Source organism: Muntiacus reevesi, chromosome 6, assembly GCF_963930625.1.
Source record: "Muntiacus reevesi chromosome 6, mMunRee1.1, whole genome shotgun sequence".
In the NCBI taxonomy this organism is placed as follows: domain Eukaryota; kingdom Metazoa; phylum Chordata; class Mammalia; order Artiodactyla; family Cervidae; genus Muntiacus; species Muntiacus reevesi.
This window is the reverse complement of record NC_089254.1, coordinates 26330855-26346135: the sequence shown is the minus strand read 5'-3', so window position 1 is coordinate 26346135 and position 15281 is coordinate 26330855. Positions and strand designations below refer to the sequence as shown.

The 15281-nt window shown below is 47.3% G+C and overlaps 1 protein-coding gene across 1 annotated transcript; it reads left to right on the top strand.

Moving 5' to 3' along the window:
* Positions 1-788: 788 nt before the first annotated feature.
* TWIST1 (twist family bHLH transcription factor 1) lies at positions 789-2792 on the top strand. Its single transcript, XM_065939573.1, has 2 exons — positions 789-1577; positions 2106-2792. Exon 1 carries the CDS (start codon positions 933-935, stop codon positions 1533-1535), a length of 603 nt encoding a protein of 200 aa, XP_065795645.1. The 5' UTR covers positions 789-932; the 3' UTR covers positions 1536-1577; positions 2106-2792.
* Positions 2793-15281: the final 12489 nt, after the last annotated feature.

Here is a 15281-nt window from a genome sequence, read left to right as displayed (position 1 = left end):
ACCAGCCTCGGTGGTTTGGCCCTTGGGACTCCGGGGCCTCGTCTACCTGACCATCGGGTGGGCTCCGCCGTCGCAGGTATTCTTGCCGGTACCCCCGCCCCAGCGATCCCAAACCGCGCCACGGACCTAAAGGGTACTGGGGCGAGCTGAGACTTCCACCCACTGTGTAGAAGCCGGTGTCGCCGCTGCCGTCACAGGCGCTCCTGGAGGGACCGACAAGGCGGCGGGTACGGTCCCCGCCGGTCGCTTCCCCGGGCTGCGCTCGGGTGCGGGGGTGCGGCCGGCGCGCTCCGGCGCGGAAGGAAATCGCCCCGCGCCCGCGGGCGGAGGGCGGCGGGGAAGAAAGGGGGAGGGCAGCAAGGAGGCGGGCAGAGGGGCCGGCCGCCTGGGCCAGGTCGTTTTTGAATGGTTTGGGAGGACGAATTGTTAGACCCCGAGGAAGGGGGGTGGGGACGGAGAAAGGGGGGCTGGAAAGCGGAAACTTTCCTATAAAACTTCGAAAAGTCCCTCCTCCCCACGTCAGGCCAATGACACTGCTGCCCCCAAACTTTCCGCTTGCACGGGAGGTATAAGAGCCTCCAAGCCTGCAGCTTTCGCCCAGCTCCCAGACACCTCGCGGGCTCGCCGACACCGGCATCGTTTCCAGGAGGCCGAGCGGGGTGTGCGTGCGGCCGTTGGGCGCCTTCTTTTTGGACCTCGGGGCCATCCACACCGTCCCCTCCCCCTCCCGCCTCCCTCCCCGCCTCCCCCGCGCGCCCTCCCCGCGGAGATCCTCCCTGTCCCTCCTCCCGCTCCCTCCTCCGCGGGCCGCACCGCCCGGGCCGGCGCCGCGCGCGGGGGAAGCTGGCGGGCTGAGGCGCCCCGCTCTCCTCCTCTTCCCCGGGCCGCCCTTCTGCCCCGGGCCCGCGAGGCCGCACGTCGCCGCCCAAGAGATGATGCAGGACGTGTCCAGCTCGCCAGTCTCGCCGGCCGACGACAGCCTGAGCAACAGCGAGGAGGAGCCGGACCGGCAGCAGCCCCCGAGCGGCAAGCGCGGGGGTCGCAAGCGGCGCAGCAGCCGGCGCAGCGCGGGGGGCGGCGCGGGGCCCGGCGGGGCCGCGGGCGGGGGCGTCGGAGGCGGCGAGGAGCCTGGCAGCCCGGCCCAAGGCAAGCGCGGCAAGAAGTCTGCGGGCTGCGGCGGCGGCGGCGCGGGCGGCGGCGGCAGCAGCAGTGGCGGCGGGAGTCCGCAGTCCTACGAGGAGCTGCAGACGCAGCGGGTCATGGCCAATGTGCGGGAGCGCCAGCGCACGCAGTCACTGAACGAGGCGTTCGCCGCGCTGCGGAAGATCATCCCCACGCTGCCCTCCGACAAGCTGAGCAAGATCCAGACCCTCAAGTTGGCGGCCAGGTACATCGACTTCCTCTACCAGGTCCTACAGAGCGACGAGCTGGACTCCAAGATGGCAAGCTGCAGCTATGTGGCCCACGAGCGGCTCAGCTACGCCTTCTCGGTCTGGAGGATGGAGGGGGCCTGGTCCATGTCCGCGTCCCACTAGCAGGCGGAGCTCCCCACCCCCTCGGCAGGGCCGGAGACCTAGGTAAGGACCCGGCGCCTCTGCGCCCCTTCGCCGCTCAGGTGGCAGGCAGATTGAAGGCTGGGGTGCGGCTCCCGATCCACCTGGCCTTCCTCCCCGTCTCCCACTCCCCTCTCCGCTTTCACACCCAACCTGGCACCGCCACCTCATCCCCCCGCGCGTTCCTGGAAGGGAGCTCAGCCCCCGCTAGGGAGAGGAGGATGCGCCCTGCTGAGGGGTGTGCGTGTGCGTGAGTGTGCGTGACAGGAGGGAAGACTGAAAAAGATTCGAGGGTCACGGGTAAGGACAGCCTTGCCAGCGCCTCTCTTTCTTTTGGCTTTAAGTTTTCGTTCTCCTTAAAACAAATGTTTCCAAATTCCACCTCCTCCTTCTTTCCGCCCACCCACTTCCTCTTGCCCTTGGGCTGAAATCCTTCCAGGTTGTTCAGCGCAATTTCTCCGTGGTGGTGATAAGAACAGTGCTCACTAGTTTTACAAAACAGCCACAGAGACCTAAACAATAACCAACTTTCCCCCCTCTGGGTTTTTGCAGATGTCATTGTTTCCAGAGAAGGAGAAAATGGACAGTCTAGAGACTCTGGAGCTGGATAACTAAAAATAAATATATATGCCAAACATTTTCTTGGAAATTAGAAGAGCAGAACCCAAATTCAAAGAAACAGGGCGTGGGGCGCACTTTTAAAAGAGAAAGCGAGACAGGCCCGTGGACAGTGATTCCCAGACGGGCAGCGGCACCATCCTCACACCTCTACATTCTGATAGAAGTTTGAACAGTTGTTTGTGTTCCTCCTCTTTTTTGTTGTTTTTTTGTTTTGTTTTGTTTTTTTGACGAAGAATGTTTTTATTTTTATTTTTTCATGCATGCATTCTCAAGAGGTCGTGCCAATCAGCCACTGAAAGGAAAGGCATCATTATGGACTTTCTCCATTTTAAAATGGTAACGATCAGAGGAATTTTAAGAACACCTTTAGAAATAAAAATATTGGGATCAAACTGACTCACAAAATCACAGTCAGTTAATTCCTTTTTTCATTCTTCCTCTGAGGGAAAAAAAAACTTAAAATGACAAAAAACAACATTCTATTTATTTATTGATGACCCATGGTAAAATGCAAATAGATCCGGTGTCTAAATGCATTCATATTTTTATGATTGTTTTGTAAATATCTTTGTACATTATTTTTCTGCAATAAATAAATATGATTGAAAATTGTAAGAACCTTAAAGTTTGGTCTATATTTTTAAAGGATTAACTTGGCAGTAAATACCTGCTTGTTTAACTCTGGAGACACCCAGGAGGGTGAGAGGGCATTAATATAAACAAAGCAGTGAAAACCTCAAACTAGTTATTGACAGGTAGGGGCATGTTATGTAGAAAGACAGCTTTATCATTATTCCCATTTGGTGTTCAGTGAACTTAGCATCTCTCCTTCATCTCTTATCAGGTCCCCAGACAGCAAAAACTTAATAGTTACTCACCTCTCTTGCTTATATTTTGAGAATGCAGTTGTAAAACAGTTAAGCAAATAAGCAGTATAAGTCAGCACTATTTTCTCTTGTTACGGTGTGTTTTTCTTATGCTCTCCACACTTTATGAGGATTTTTAAGTAATAGGTTTATTTCAATGAAAGTATGCATAAAGTGTTATAAAAATTACCTATCTATATAGATGTGTATCCACACATGTAAATGAATACAAATGTATAGAAAATAAAGTTTAATTCCACATGAAAGAGAATTCCACTTATAATTTCCTTAACTTTCTCTCAGAAACGAGAATGACATTTAATGTCATTTGCTAAAACAAAAAGTCAAAGTTAATATTTTCCCATATTGATATCCATTTGGAAAGCAAGCTCCTTATAAGCTGCTCCATACAGCTACACAATTAAAGAATCTGAATTTTCAGTATCTTCAGTAATTATTGGAACAGCTGCAATTTTAAATGCTATAACTGTTCATTTTCTAGTCAGTTCACTAGCAAGTATATTTTGTAAAATTTATCCACAGAATTTTTCCCTGGTTACTTATGTATACAAAATCGGATTTAGTTAAGTAAAAGTGTAACATCGACAAATGGTACATGACTTTTTATTTCATTCTAGTTATTTCTGGGCCAGAAAAATACTAGCTTTTATAATGAATAGCATTAGAAATAGTTTGTATCACTAAGTTCTTCAGTTATATCCAGCTTATTGCCTTCAAGTATAATTAGGGATGTATTCAAACTGGAAAATAATTTTGCTGCCTAATTCAAATAATGACTATGGCAAATAAATGTATGACTCAAAATAGTGTTTGCTCAGCTCTGGTTGAGGTTATTATATTACCTGAAGGTTTCCCCTCTTTTTCACACATCATCATAGAATGCTGACATAACAATATTGTAAATTTATTATTGTAAGTATTTCAGACCATGTTTTGCAATAAGGAACCTGTAGAATTTACTTATACCAAAATATTAGTGAAAGCTTCAGGAAATGCTTTTTTAGTTTTTTATAGTTCTTTACAAAATAACAGGACAGAAACTGATTATTTGTGGAGTGTGTGTGTGTGTGTGTATGTGTGTGTAGAACAGAAATGTAAAGAAGGATGCCCTAGAAAATGAGGGAGGGCATCTAGAAGGTGATTTTCTCTTCTGTGTCATCGAACCACCTCCATTTTCTAAATTGTTCATGGAGGAATCTTGTTACTAGCTTGGTCTGACTATTTGATATTTCAGATTTCTTGACGTACATCAGAATGGAGCTGACCATCCAGGCCGAGAAGGTAATTCCGATCTTATTTCTGATGATGTAGAAACTAAAAAGTTTCAAAAAAGGTAGCCTTCCATTTGCCTTTTTTCTTTTTTTCTTGTGTGTGTGTGTGTGTGTGAGAGAGAGAGAGAGAGAGAGAGAGAGAGAGAGAGAGAGTTCTCAACTTGGGAGAAAAGCAAATGTCACATTTATGTTGAGTAATACTAAATACTAAACTGAAGCTAATATTTTTCTTGAGATTTTCAGATGAATGAAAGAAATGTGGTGAATAGTTTTGCTTTGCGTGAGAAGGATTCACAGTGGAAAATATTAACTATAAGAATCCAGTTTTCAGCTTGCCAGACTATTTTCTATAGACCCAACTTCCCCCATCCCTTTACACACCACAACTCCAATTCTGCTTCAGAACAGAAATGAAGCTCTGTGTTTCTATCCATGTTTCCTATTTTCATCTCATTTCATGTTTATTACCTATTCTTATTTAAAGGGCATTTAGGATGAATTACCTGTTTCAGAAGTGAGAATTTAATGTGGTATCTGGACCCAGGAGTCCTTCCCTTTAGCCAGAATGTATCAGTGAAGGGAAAGTATTGTATTAAATTGTCTTGGATGAATTCTAAATAACTGACTAAGAACGTTTCCTCTGCTGTGCACATGATCTTTTAATCATGGTTTTAATTTCGTTGGATTGATAGGCTTCAGTCATAAGAAAGCAGTACACTTGTGTTCCCATTACACACATTTCCCCTCTTTATGTACACGCTTGCTAACAAACACACGCACAAATGATAATTTATGCACAGTTGCAGGTACCCTCCCCAAAGTGGAACATTTAAATAAACGTGAGAGAGCAGAAACGCACACAACCTGTGTACTTTTCCCCCACACTCAGCAAGGACACAAGCTTCTTGCTCCTTCGGTCCTCAGGCTTATATTCATAATGGAGCTTTTTAAGGGACATTTGGCCTCTTGCAAAAAAGTCGAGCATTTTGCACATTCCACGGTTTGGCAAACTCAGAACTGGTTATTTTCTCTAGACCGGTATCAAGTTCTTCTCAGGCATATGATTTCACTTGAAGTCCTGCCCAGGAATCCTTCAAAGTGAGCGTTTGTCCCACTCTCATGATGTCAGGCGGTTTTCCCTGCATCTGTAATTTGAAGAAAAACAAACAAACCTGCGGGGAACAAACGCCACGGAAACCCAAACAGAACTCCGTGGGGAGCGGGAGTCTCACCTGCGGCTAGCGCGGGCGGGGGCGGGCCGGACCCCCGGCGTGGGTGGCGGGCGGGCCGCGCGGTGGGGACGGTGACTGTCCGCGGCCTCCGGGGACCGCGTGGACAGCCCCTGGCCCCGCGTCGGGCCGCTGCGCGCGGAGGCGGCGGCTCCAAGTGTCAGCGGTAGCAAGGGGAGCAGCAGCAAGAGATTCAGGCAAAGGCCCAACTTCGTTTTCCAGAGACAGGCCCGCATCAGCCACAAACAGGGGTCGGGAAAGGGGTCCCCGGGGGCCACTTTTCCAGATTTTTCTTCTGGTTTGCCGTAAAGCGTGCCCCGCCCCCAGCACCAGCAAAAGTGGAAGGAAAGTGTACGGGCAAAACGGAAAGAGAAATAGGTTTCCTCATAACTTCTGAAAGCCGATCACCCCACTGATTCGCAGACACCTAGCAACCGAAGCCCTGGAAAACGCAAACGGGATTATTAATAATCCTTGCTTACTGAACAGCAAAAGATGGACCCAGTAAACAGGCCATGGGATACATTTTCCATTCGCTTTTGTCCCAAGGCCCCAGAACGTGAGCCCTCCTAATATTTTCTTAGCAAATCAAAGCACGTGTCCTTTGAAGAAGGTGTGTAATTGGAGTTTAAGGCATGTATGGAATTCCCAGATGTCTATAAAGTAAGAAGGAGCATGTGGCAGGTCACTGGAAGGTGGGGCAGGTTAAACTCACTGGCAGGAAAGTTCTCCTTTTCTATTCTCCTTTATGAGGGCCGCGGAGATAAGCCTTTGGGAAAGGATGAGATGGGTCATAATAAATATCCAGCTTCTCGTATCAGAGTCACAGTAACCATGGTAAAAAGCACATGGTCAGAAAACCTCAAAGAAAACACTCAATTATAGTCGGGATTTCGTGGGCGCCCTGCAATGAGATCGTTTGGGGTTTGCTGCAGCTAGGGCCTCGATCCCCCTGCAGCCTTTCTTGTTTACGTGGAATATTTTCTTTTTCTTCTATTTCCGCCCCCCACCCCCCACCCCCCCCACCCCCCCCGGTTTGTGGATGTGTCTTCGTGCTTGTGCGGGCGGCGATTTAGGCTGAAGTCAGAGGAACAAAATTCCAGATTAGGAAAAGAAGAAAGCAATTCTAAAAGCATTCATCCCAGAAGGCAGCCTTTGGGGGGGGGGGGGAGGTTGTGAGCAAATGAAATGAAGTTTCTATAAAGCATGCTCTCTACAAGACACAGCGAGTGCTCAACGCAAAGGCAGTCATCAAAATTAGCTGCTCCTTGTCCCTCTCTGCACTAAGATACATGGATGTGCATGAGACGGTCGAATTTAGGCGCGAGTTTGCTGCTTCTTAGGCAGGTTTTTTTGCTTTTTGTTTTGTTTTTGGTCTAAAGCCGGAATCCGAGAAAATATGACTTTTCTCCTTGGGTTCAAGATGGTGCCGAACTTACCTGGACAGTGGAACCAGAGGCGGGAGACGTTAAAGAACTGGTTTCTGCGGAAGAAACTGGCCTTGGCAAAGGTTGGCGCTAGGAAGGGGGCGAAGTTGGGTCATCTCTGGCTGGGGGTCAGGGGTGTCCCAGAAACTAGCTAGAACAAAACACGCCACAGACCCCACCACCGAGGCAGGCGGAGAGGGGAAAGGGACGCGCCCGGGGTGAGGCGAGCGTGACAAGTGAAAAGTTAAGCAGGTACCTGAAGGAAGTTTATCTTGCCCAGATGTTAGGGCTTTTATGAAATGTCACGTGAAGAGAACAGATGTACAACTTGCAAATGGGGCCACGCCTGTAAATATAAGGGAGGCAAATGCTTGCAGGGAAAACCCAGGCATAAATCATCAACCTCCTCCTCTAGATATCTATTCTCTCCTTTAAATATTTGCTTCCGGAAAGGGAAGAGACATCTTAAGTGCGTCTTCCAGAAGGGGTCACAGTCCAATCCTCTGGCCATCGCCACCCTACCCCTTCCCTCCCTCATCCGCCCCCACCCCCACCCCCTACGTCTAGGTGGCTTGGGTGTGGGTGGTTTGGGCGGAGGGCGCATTTCTTTCCTGCCCCTGTTTTCTTTCTTCACATTCCCCATCCCCCGTGTTACTCTCTTAGCTTCTCAAAGACGTTTGATCCTGAGAAACATATCGAATCTCGGTTTGGAAAAGCTGAAACTAATCAATTGCCTTTTTGAAGGGGTAGAGAGTGATAAGAAGAGGGAAGGAATGCCAGGCCTGACAGACCCGAAACCTTCAAGATGCTTGAATGAGCTGAAAGACAAGCGGGTTATCCCTCCCTCCTGGGGAGGATCCAGAGCCCTGGGGATCCCTGCCGCCCATGGGGTAGGGACTTTACACAGTTAAATCATTGGTTTGGTTGAAAGGTTTGTGTTTTTTTTTTCTTTTTTTAATGACTTGTACAGATAGGACTCCCCCCACCCCAATCTCCACATATAAGAAGGAAGTTCGCTTTATAAACAAAATTAAAATGAATTAGCAGTTGCCCAGTTGTGGAACAGTCTAATTACTTTCTCTGTATTTAAGAGAGAGGTTCATGGGGGTTATGGTGAACATCACCTACCATGTGGCACAGGCTTGGGTCTCTGTCCATATTAAGGTTTCAAATATTTGTCGATAATAACTCTAAAGGTTGTATATTAAATGAACTGTGCTGTGACTCTTCCTTTAAACGCAACACTATTCCCAAGTCTTTGTTAAACTGACATTGCACCTGGCTTACAGTTATTCTTTAGCCACCAGTTCAGCTTTCTTCTTTAAACAGAACTTCAAAGTTGGAGTATTTTTTCCACAATATTAAATCTAAATTTACTGTCAAAATTTTTCTGAGTCCTTTCTGGATTTCCAAAGGTGTGATCAGAATTGAAATATATTTGAAGTGATTACATTAGCTTTAAGGGTTAATCATTTTCTGGTTTTTTTTTTCTTTTTTTTTTAAATGCACAAGACCAGATGAACAGACATCTCTTTTCTCCATAGCATGGAATCTAAGCACCTATCTAGCCAACCCTGGAGGAACTTAACCTTGCTTTGTCACCTTTGGGTACAGAACATATCTGGTGATGACCTGGAAGGGCCTTGGACTAAAATCTCAGATCCTCCCCCCTCTGCATTTGCCCAGCCTTGATGAATGTTGGGTTGGACCCTGACTCGCTGACTCTGCTATGTAAAGCTCTCCTCTGAGGCTTCCAGACCTCCATTTCTAAACATAGTACTGGACAAAACAGTCCACATTTCTTTTCCTCTTTTGTTCTTGAAACTTTACACCAAAGAACTGTTAGCATTGTTGAACGCCAACATGCAGTGAAGGAACACAGAACTTCTCAGTGTTGCAACTTTAGCAATGACAGTGAATCCTTCCCAGAGGTCTACTGATGCACCCCTAAATTCTGGGGTTCCATTCCCGGGGCAGAACCCTACCTTCCAGATCAGCATTCTTTAAAATGTTCTCATAAAGCCCCTGTTTCACTGCATGGAAGAAGTACATTTCAGTTAGCCTCTTGTTAAGGTTGCCTCTGGCCTCATTCTTCCCTGACTCCTCTTGCTACCCCCTATCAACACATACCTTTTAAAACTTCTAACTCGTAAATGTATCAAATAGACCTGGGGCAGAGAATCCTTCTTCCTCTTCCTTTTCTCCAGGCCCAGACTGAGTGAAACTTAAAACACATCTCATAGATCAGTTTTCCTTCTCTGAAGTTAGGCATAGTCCACGACCCGGATTTTCAAATGGCCCAGGCTGGAGTCTGCAATATTTAATCCAGTCCGCTATTAAATGTCCTCTGGCTAAACCAAGAGTATAAGGATCCTTACCGAGATAATGATACCAGGAGCAGTCTGGTGAAGGAATAAGGGGGCTGGGAAGGGGAGAAGACTCCAGGGATTCTTTGATTTGGAAAATCCTGTTTTTGGAACTTCTGTCAGAGTAATAACAAAGCAGAGAAACATGAAAGAAGCAACTCTCTGTCCCAGGATATGGTTTTAATGAAATACTACTACCACACACACAACCTACTATTAATAACCGCTTCTGAGCCTCCGTTTTTCCTTTACCTATTAGGGACCAGGAGGCTCCGTAACGTGATCCCCGCTCCCCCTTCTCCCACCGCCTCCTTTCCTCCCCAATTAAGCCAAAGTGGTTCTTCTGAGGCCAGGCCCTAAGACAACCGTGGGCTGACACTGCCCTCTGCATCCCGGTTTCTGGTCCCTTCTCTTGGCAGAACCGGGCCCCGGGGACTGGACTGCGAGGGTTTTTTGCCCACTCCCTTCCGAAGGCGGGCTCCCCCGCCCCCCGCACTTGGGGAGCGAGTTCTCCAGGTCCCTGAGTGGAAGCCTTCTTAGGACCCCCATACTTGTGGTACCAAGGAGATAGCGTGCCCCAAATATGCCTGTCTTGGCTCCCAGCTGACCCTGCCCGGAGCTTGTTGTTGTTGTTGTTGACTTAAAACACCCGGAGGGGCTGCAACTAATAGAGCAAATGGGGCTGGGGGTAGGGAAGGGGAGAGGAGAGGCAGGGGGTGGGGAATCGCCAGAGAAAAAACCACAGTATTTGGGAAAGGGCCGGGGTGGGGGGGTGCGGCAAACTTTTGGACCGCGCATTTTTAGCAGCCGCGATTGTCATCTGTAAGTAGTGGACAGATGAAACCGCGCCTGATCAAAGTGGTCCGTTCGTAAATCACGCGTAGGGAATGGATTGTGAGGGGTAAAAGACACGTGTCGAATAATCTCAGCGCCGGAGTCCGCTCGCAGCCAGCGGGGTTCACGATGCCCCATCTCGCGGTACCCGCGCGCCCAGCGCATCTCCCAGCAGGGGATGGATGTGGGGGGAGGTCTCTCCAGCACGGTCCTCCCCGCACCCCCCACCCCACCCCCAGCTTCCTCCCTACACGCCTCCCGGGCCATCCGTGCTCCATCCAGGCTACAGATTTCATTACACTCGCTTGACTCCGGATTGACCAAGGAAGTCGTGGTGGAAGTTTGGGTCTTTTCTTTTCCGAGGCGAGAAAATTGCTCTCTCAGAATCGAAGACGTCTCCCTTCCAGATCCCCTTTTTAGTGTTCCCGTCCCTCTGACGATCCCCCTTTAGAGATCTCGGAAATTTGCGAAGTGTCACGGTGCAAACGTAACGCAGCTACCCTGGGAGTTCAGCGAGAGCAGAGATTGCCTGGGCGCGTGTGATTTCTGCTCGTTGTGTTACGTTTCGGACTACGAGGTTTGCAGCCCTAGTGTTATGTAAGGAGAGGTTGCAGTCCTCTGAACTAGCACCAACTGGATTTTCTTTCTCTGCCTCCCACCTCCCAAACTCCGGACTCTCTCGCACCTGCTTCTGCTGGTTGAAAAAACAAGCGAAAACGAATGTCCAGTCCCGGGTGCTAAACGCTCCCGCCAGCTGTTCGGAGGACTCCAGAAACGCGCATTGGGCGAGTTTAGAAGCGCTGTGGTTGGCTGCCTCCAAGAAAGCAGTTGACGATGTTAAAAGATAGACTTTGTGAATTTTGTGCAAGGGATTTACAGCGACAAATGCCCCCTTGCCCCGTCTTTCCCCCTCAGTTTTAGCATCCTCCAGATAAGCAGGATTTTGCTTATAATAGGTGTTTATGGTTCCAGGAATTGCACTTTGATCTAGGATTTTGGGGGCGGAGTGTCTAAGGAGTCTCTAGACGCTTGTCTGATTTGAATGCTTTTCAGGATGATTTATGGCAAAAGGCTCCTTTCTGACGCTTCCAGATGCCAAAGCTCTTTACCTTCCAGTCAGGGGTGAGCGAAACCTGCTTCCAATAGCCGCGCGGATGGAAGCCCGCGTGCCTACCGCGCCCGCCTGCCGGTCACCCTAAACCGACGGTGTGCACCAGCCTTCTCCCGGACCCGCAGATAACCTTTCCCCGCCTTCCAACTAAGGAGGAGGGAGGGATCTTCTTTCTTATGATGACAAAGCTACGGAGGGAAACCAAGTCACCCCTCCTGTAAAGTTAGTCTCTCGCAGTTAACTCTGTTTTTTTGCAATTAACCACCTGCTACTGCCCCGTTGGTGGTTTGGTGTTAACGCGATTTGACCCCACATGTGAAGCGGGGCGGGCAGAAGCCCTCCGTTGGGACCCCTGGTGGTTTCACCCTCCAGCCTCAGCCTCCTGGCCGCGGCTGCGAGAATCCCTCTCCCGGTTCCCGCGGGGCGGAGGCCCGGGCGGCGCTCAGAAGCTGCCGGGGCGTCGCGGGGTAGGAGCCGATGTCTTCTCGAAAGCTCCCTGCAGTCTCTGGGCCGCGAGGCGAGGCCAGGAAAAACAACCCTCCCGACTCAATTACTGTGAGTTCCACCGGGAAGCTGAAAAGTTGAAATGTGCACCGCTGCGGGGGTGGGAGGGGGTGGGCAGGGGGCAGCCCAGACCCGGCGAACGTAGCGCGAGTTTGGGGGACCCCGAGGCCCCCAGCACTGGGAACGCGCGAATCACCTCTGTCAAGCTGCAGCCAAAGGTGGGCCCGACCCACGGTAGCCTCCAGCGGACGCTTTTTCCACGAGGGAGGTTTTCCAGCTATTCCTTCTCCTATCGAATTGTAACCGACTGGGAACTGGAGAGGAAAAACTTTGTTTTCTTTTTTCTTTCCCAAGGTGAAGGCAAATTAAGGAGGGAATTAATAGCTTGAAAACCAGCGGTGAGGAGGGGTCGAGGCCAGGGCACCGCTGGCAAATGTCTGCTTACAGATGAAGGTTTGGCCCCGAGTGATATTCTGGTTATTTGCTTAGAATCCCGCAAGGCTGGGAATCTATTTGGGGAACCGTGTCTGACCATTTCAATCTTTTTTTTTTTTTTTTTTTTGATGAATCTTCATCCGCCAGCCTTCTGTATCCTTTCGATGTTAGTAGCTTGAAAGTCAGCGGTTTGTTTTCCCAATGGAACATCAGGCTGATTTCCTGGGTGAAAGAGAATGGATTCACTTGAGGGCCTTTTTAAAAACCTTATTTCCCAATGTATAAGCAGTTTTCGTTCTTCATAACGTTACAAAACAAGGAACTAGATCAGAGTTTATTGGTTTATGTAGAACAGATCCTGATTTGATAAGCTTCATCACATGACAGGACGCGCACTGATCACCCACCGCCTCCTTTCTCTCCAAGGGCAGCTTGAGAGGTTTGAAAGTTGTTGCCTTTTTCCTAGAGTTCCCATCCCTACATCAAAAGACTTAGGTCACCTCTTGTCTTTTTTTGTATGTGTATATCCAAGAGCATAAAAATATTAAATAAAAAAAACTTTCCCAACTTCAAACCTATCAAATGTTTAACAGCTGAAGGATATTCATCTTTAGGAGGCAGGCCAAAATGTCAATAAAAATTTAATTATTTCTGAAACATATGGGAGCACTTACAAGACCTAAAATGTGATACTAAGTATTGATATTGAGAGGAAACCAAACAATATACTTTCATATTTGCTGGTCAAGACCTTATACCCCCCACCTAAAGTTCCACAAGCCACAGAAATTTTTATTTTTTCCTGACAGCGTTTCTAAAACTAGCATGAAAGACAGGTTGGTGGTCAAAGGGGTCATCTGTATTCTGTGTAAGGAGAAATTAGTGTTGAACTGTGTGTTTGGCATTTATGTTCTGTAGAAGACTGTCTGTGATGTAACCATAGCAAAAGTTATTTCAGTGGTGGAGGGGGAGAAGTGTACACTGATGTGGCCATCTTTAATACGTAACACAAATCGTCTTCTGAAATGTTTCATCCAAATACTCTTTTCAGCCTATAATTCTGCCCTGTTGAGAGAGGCCCTTTACACTAGAAGGTGGCACAGGTGGTATTATTTCTGTAGTTAGCTGTGATGAGCAGCATTCATGTGTGACTTGGAATGATCTCTTTTTCCACTTAGGAGCCGCAGCTTCTTTCCCACTCACAGCTTGCATAGGACTTCTGAGTTCTAGGAAATGACATCAGACTTTTACTGCTGAATTGCAGGTTAATCTCCTGGTTGGCTAAGTCCTTCGATAAATCCTGATAGTGGTAGTTGGTTTGATGTTTGTCATTATTTCCAATTTTCCCTGTGACTCACTTCACAGTGCCTTCAAGAGTTGCAGGATACTGCTTATCTGCTTCCTGAGTCAAGAGGTTCTCACTCTCAGTTTTAGCTGGAAGCTGATGTACCTATCTTCCTTGATCAGTTACCAGTAGGCTCTCTATCATAGCCATGAAGTCTCCATTTCTCTCAAGGTTTAGTCATTGAATTCAGCCATTTAATTTACAGCAAAGGACTCTGAGGTCCACAGTGTTTAGAATATTTGCCCAAGACTAATTGGACCTAGTTCAGTGGTTTTTTTTTTTTTTCCCTCTACTTAGAGGCACAATTTTAAGATTTTCACAGGTTAGTAAACTCCAGAATTGGCCTGAATACTAGAACTACCCATTTTCTTCCAACTGAGCAACTGTTCCCCAAGGTTCATTAACTTTCTCTTTTACTACAAAGTTTTGCATAAACAAAATAGATAAGATTACAACTGTCTCTTAATAAGTGAGGCTGTACACTACCCTGCATAGACATAACACCTGGTAAACTGTAAAGGCCAGAATCCTATCTTGCTGTTTTATCTTTTCATTTCCTAAGAGTGAAAATGAGTATGTCTTTATACTAAAAATTCCAATAGTAATATTATGAATATGTGCACCTTTCAGAGGACTTTTTATTTTGATTTTTACAATTATTGATACAAAGCCTTGTTTGTGGGAAAATGCCCTGAGACCATTATTTTTGCTGTTTATAAGGATAATTAGCACTAAGAATACTCTTATGAATTCAAAACTGATGGAAAAAGAAAGATAATTTAACTAGCATGTGCAGAAACTGTTGGTGGGGTAGAAAAACCAGGAGTAGAGCTTACCCCATGGAGTGATTATGGAATGAGGCAGAACCAAAGGAGAGTGATCATAAGTGAATTTTCCTACTCTTTACAAAGGATCCCAGAGGCATTTTGAATTTGTGATCTATTCTTGTCTGACATGCTTTCCTAGTGGGTTTTTCTTTTCCAGAGTTACTGATGCAAATAACAACTTGAAATCAGGCTATAGGCGGCACAATTCTGAAAAATAACAACCAGGGTAAAGAGTGTGTGAACTTATTCAAATATATAGCCACAAGTGACTGTCATTTACTCCTGTGAATTATCTATTCAATTGTCTAATTGTGCAGGTAGAGTTACATATCATGGAGATTTGCAGAAGCAATTTTGAAATGTTCTCTCTTCCCAAAACACTTTTCCCCAAACGACAGACCATGTGGGTGGGCACCGTGACACTGCCTTGAACTAAACAGAGGCATGAATATTCAGTCAACAAACATTTCTTGAGGGTCTCTCTAAGGTCTGAAGGTTATGTGGAAGTGACTGTGTCACGCCCATCATAACAAAGTCACCTTTAATCACAGAAGGCTGGTCTCATCTGTGGGATATTTGCTGCATGTTCACATGGCCCTTACAGTAGTTATTTCACCCCAATTTTCTCTACTATTTTAGAATAGTACAGAAAATTAGAACTCCCTAACTGTGGAAGAATATGAGTGGAGAGGTTAGCATTCTAAGAGTGGAAACCTAACAACAGAGGGTAGAAGTGAGTCCAAGAACACCTTTTTTGCCTTTACTATTTTTACTTCTTTTGAATGCACATTTATCAGTTTGTAGCAAAATCATATAGCTTTCAGAGCTTCCCTCGTAGCTAAGTCAGTAAAGAATCTGCCTGCAATGCAGG

Bases quoted from the DNA above. Each gene is read 5' to 3' on its own strand.
- TWIST1 (XM_065939573.1), top strand. From the start codon at position 933: ATGATGCAGGACGTGTCCAGCTCGCCAGTCTCGCCGGCCGACGACAGC.